The sequence below is a fragment of the Canis lupus genome, unplaced genomic scaffold, assembly GCF_011100685.1.
Source record: "Canis lupus familiaris isolate Mischka breed German Shepherd unplaced genomic scaffold, alternate assembly UU_Cfam_GSD_1.0 chrUn_S1831H2028, whole genome shotgun sequence".
NCBI classification, from domain to species: domain Eukaryota; kingdom Metazoa; phylum Chordata; class Mammalia; order Carnivora; family Canidae; genus Canis; species Canis lupus.
Window position 1 is genome coordinate 13,718 of NW_023330691.1, and position 4,119 is coordinate 17,836.

Below are 4,119 nucleotides of genomic sequence, written 5' to 3' on the forward strand. Positions count from 1 at the left end.
GGCCAGCTTGAAGATGGAATTATTTCTGAAAAATCCTAAACATCATTGTGATCATCTATAAGGTAAGGTTTTCAGCAGCATTGAAGCATCTTAAACATTGGTATTTTCTATAAAGAGTAATCATTATGTTTCAACAGCTTACAAACAGTAATATTATAACCATATTCCCATTAGTCAGAAGATAGTTAGTAAATGTCATTAACTTAAACAGACAAATGAAAATGTTGAGGCTTATAGAGATTTTATGAGATTTTATAAAAATTGGAACCCAATTTTTGGTCACAAGACACCTATTTTGACATAAGATGCCTCCTTTAACATTCAAGACTAATCATGAGCATGAAGATTAAATGTAAGTATGCCCCCCACACAGTGATATATAAATATGTTTATAGATGACATAAATCATTAGTCATTTAGTCCAAGCATGACCAGAGACTGTCCTTCCTAAGGTTAATTACTATGCATAACGTGAGTCTCTGTGGTATGCTGAAAAGTAAAATTAGAGATAATTCTTCCAGAGATTATTGCGTGATTAAATGTTTTCTGATTACAGTCAATTACCAATTCTTCCTATCTTCTGTGTGAATACAGTCACAAAAATATGTGAAAGCTCTTCGTGTGCTCACAGTAATGCGGTGGGGATATTCATATACATTTACTCAATCAATTCTCATAGCACCTGGGATGTGGATATGATCATTCTCACTTTAGAGATGAGGAAACAAGAACATAAGGTCCCAGGAAATGTACCCTGGATAAAAGAAGTTGCAAGTGGAAAAGGCAAGATTCCAATCGGGTCTCTCTGATTTCAAACCAATACAGTACACTTAACGACCATGGTAGTCATTTTCAACATTGTACAGAAAACTCTGGAGACCCAGGTTTTTAAGAGGATTGGGTAGGGAGGAAATGGGCTGCATGAGAGGCCAAGGTAAAAGTGCTCTTCAATGAAAGCAGTACCTCATTTTCATTAATATTTGGAGACTGCAGTGTGTGGTACGTGTGTGTGTGTGTGTGTGTGTGTGTGTGTGTCTTGATGAAATTACTTCATATATATTTGCCTCTGAAGTACCATTAAAGTCCTTTGATTATGGTCATGTCAAAAGAGATTACTAGTTTACACTGTTTATTATCACAGAACAATGTAGAGCAAGGATTAATAATTTGAAGGAAAAAGGTCACAAGTAAAATTTGATTTAGTCTTGGCTCTCCTCATTTTTATCTGCTTGATCTAGGGCAGGATTCTTAACTTCTCTATGTTTGTATCTCCTGCTGTGTAAAGGAAGTATGATAGTGGTAATTATTTCACAGGAATGTAGTGAGGATTAAACAACCACATTTCTGAAAAAAACGAACACAGCAAGTGTCTACATTTGTGTTGATATAATTATTATAAAATATATATAATTACATTTTAGTTGATATTATCTTTATTATTATTCTGAACATCTGCAATCATTTCGTCTCTTGCAAAAAAGTATGAAACAATGCTAACCACACAGGTTACTACCATGCCATGCACATAGTAATCAATCATTTAAAATATATTTATCAGTTATTATAATATTTTGGGATTTTGAAAACTTGTATTATCTACTCTTTTATAATAGCTCCTGGAGCCTTTTATTACATTCTCATAAGAAACACACTGTTCCACATTTTTGTTAACTATTATAAATGTTCTGTGACTGGGCTTTCTGTCTCTGGCTGACATCCCCTAACTGAAGCTAATTCAACTTCATCCAAGACACACAAAGGACTTTCACAGAGTTATATCCAAGAGTCACCATTCTTCCAACCCCTGGTCATTCTTCCACTTCTATTCAGTTACCTTCCATGGTTCCCCATTTCCTAAGGGTAAAGAAAGAATTCCTAGCTTTCCATTCATAGCTTGAACATCCATTCTTTACCACTCTTTTGAAACTTAGCTGCCAGTATGATTCCTTCAAGATAGGCTCTTTATCATCTCAGATGATGAAGTATGCCTAGGTGATCTTCAAGAACTCAGAACTTACTTGCTATCTCACAAAACCTCATGAGAATCCACTTCTCATTAGAATACAGGCTGCTACATTTACTAGATGTGGAAGCTTACTAAATGCAAGGTTACATTAATATAAGGGATTTCTTTTTCAGGTCATGTAGTTAAGCATAATACGAAAAAATGGAGATTAGGAACAACGTGACAGAATTTGTGCTACTGGGGCTCACAGAGAATCCAAAGATGCAGAAAATCATATTTGTTGTGTTTCTGGTCATCTACATCGTCTCTGTGGTAGGAAATGTGCTCACCGTGGTCACTATCACTGCCAGCCCATTATCGGGGTCCCCCATGTACTTTTTCCTGGCCTATCTCTCCCTCATTGATGCCTGCTATTCTTCTGTCAATACCCCCACCCTCATCATAGAGTCACTCCGTGAAAAGAAGACCATCCCATTCAATGCATGCATAATCCAAATCTTTGGGGAACATTTCTTTGGAGGTGCTGATGTCATCCTGCTTACTGTGATGGCCTATGACCGCTATGTGGCCATCTGCAAGCCACTGCACTACATGACCATCATGAATCGGCGGCTATGTGGCCTGCTCATGGCAGTGGTGTGGGTGGGAGGCTTTCTTCATGCAGCCATACAGATCCTCTTTATCATCCCACTACCCTTCTGTGGCCCTAACGTCATAGATCACTTTATATGTGATCTGAATCCTTTGCTCAATCTTGCCTGCACTGATACCCACACTCTTGGGTTCTTTGTTGCTGCCAACAGTGGTTTCATCTGTGTCTTAAACTTCCTCCTCCTCATGGTTTCCTATGTGGTCATTCTGCGCTCCCTAAAGAACCACAGCTTGGAGGCGAGGCGCAAAGCCCTCTCCACCTGTGTCTCTCACATCACAGTGGTCGTCCTATTCTTTGTGCCCTGCATATTTGTGTACATGAGACCCGCAGCTACTTTATCCATTGATAAAGCAGTTGCAGTGTTCTATACTACAATAACTCCCATGTTAAATCCTTTAATCTATACCTTGAGAAATGACCAGATGAAAAATGCCATTAGGAAACTGTGTAGTAGGAATGCTAGTGTGGGTGACAAATAAATGTATCTGGAGCTCAACAGTGATTCAACTGAGGCAAAAGTCAAACAGACATGTTGGATGATCTCAGCAAGGAATACCTATGACATAAAAAATGACAACAACAACAACAACAATGACTGCTATTTTGTTTTCAAGAGCAAAAATGGGTGCAAGAAATGGAAAAATAACCCTAGCTCAGGATCTCTCTTTGCATATTTGAATAATGCTAGCAAATTGGGGCTTGTTTCATGAGCTTCATTCATATGCATGGATTCATAAGCTTTCATCCTAATTTTAAAAATTAAAAATAGGGACACCTGGGTGGCTCAGCAGTTGAGCATCTGCCTTGCATCATGGCATGATCCCGGGATCTGGAATCAGGCTCCCCACAGGGAGCCTGTTTCTTCCTCCGCCCGTGTCTTTAGGCCTGTCTCTGTGTGTCTCTTATGAATAAATAAATAAAATCATTTTTTAAAAAATTAAAAATATATTGATATTGAGCAGTAGTCTTTATAACAATCCAAAGAAGTAGGCATTGCTATTATCCCCATTTTATAGGTGAGGAAACAGAAAGGGGGAATTATCAAAATAATTATACTGAAGATTCACTAATCAGAGACTACCTGATTTCTCAGACCATGCTCTTAAATGTTGTGATACAGTGCCAGACAATGATGACAGAAAGATGATTCTAATTCTTACCACTTATTGAGCTAGGTTTTATGCTGGACCACATATATAAGATATAGATACAAATATCTATATATACAATATATATCTTATACATATGCATGTTAAATCATTATGTACATGTACTATATATCATAATAATATAGATGATTATATATTGTATTTCTATTAATTCATTACTTATAACTAAATTCCAAGGATATTTCAGTAATAACTCAGGTCAATTTTAGTTATCATTGTTGTGGATAATAAGCTCATTGCAATATTCTGGTTTGTATTTACTTTAGGAAATAAAAGTGAAAGCCCATTAACACTGATGGAGTAGGTGAAGAATATGATACTTTATTTGAAAA

General features: G+C 36.9%; 1 protein-coding gene across 1 annotated transcript; it reads left to right on the forward strand.

Moving 5' to 3' along the window:
- Positions 1-2,167: 2,167 nt before the first annotated feature.
- Positions 2,168-3,097, forward strand: LOC119869236 (olfactory receptor 4C46-like). The gene has a single exon (XM_038589276.1). The coding sequence runs from the start codon at positions 2,168-2,170 to the stop codon at positions 3,095-3,097; it is 930 nt and encodes a 309-aa protein (XP_038445204.1).
- Positions 3,098-4,119: the final 1,022 nt, after the last annotated feature.

Bases quoted from the DNA above. Each gene is read 5' to 3' on its own strand.
- LOC119869236 (XM_038589276.1), top strand. From the start codon at position 2,168: ATGGAGATTAGGAACAACGTGACAGAATTTGTGCTACTGGGGCTCACA.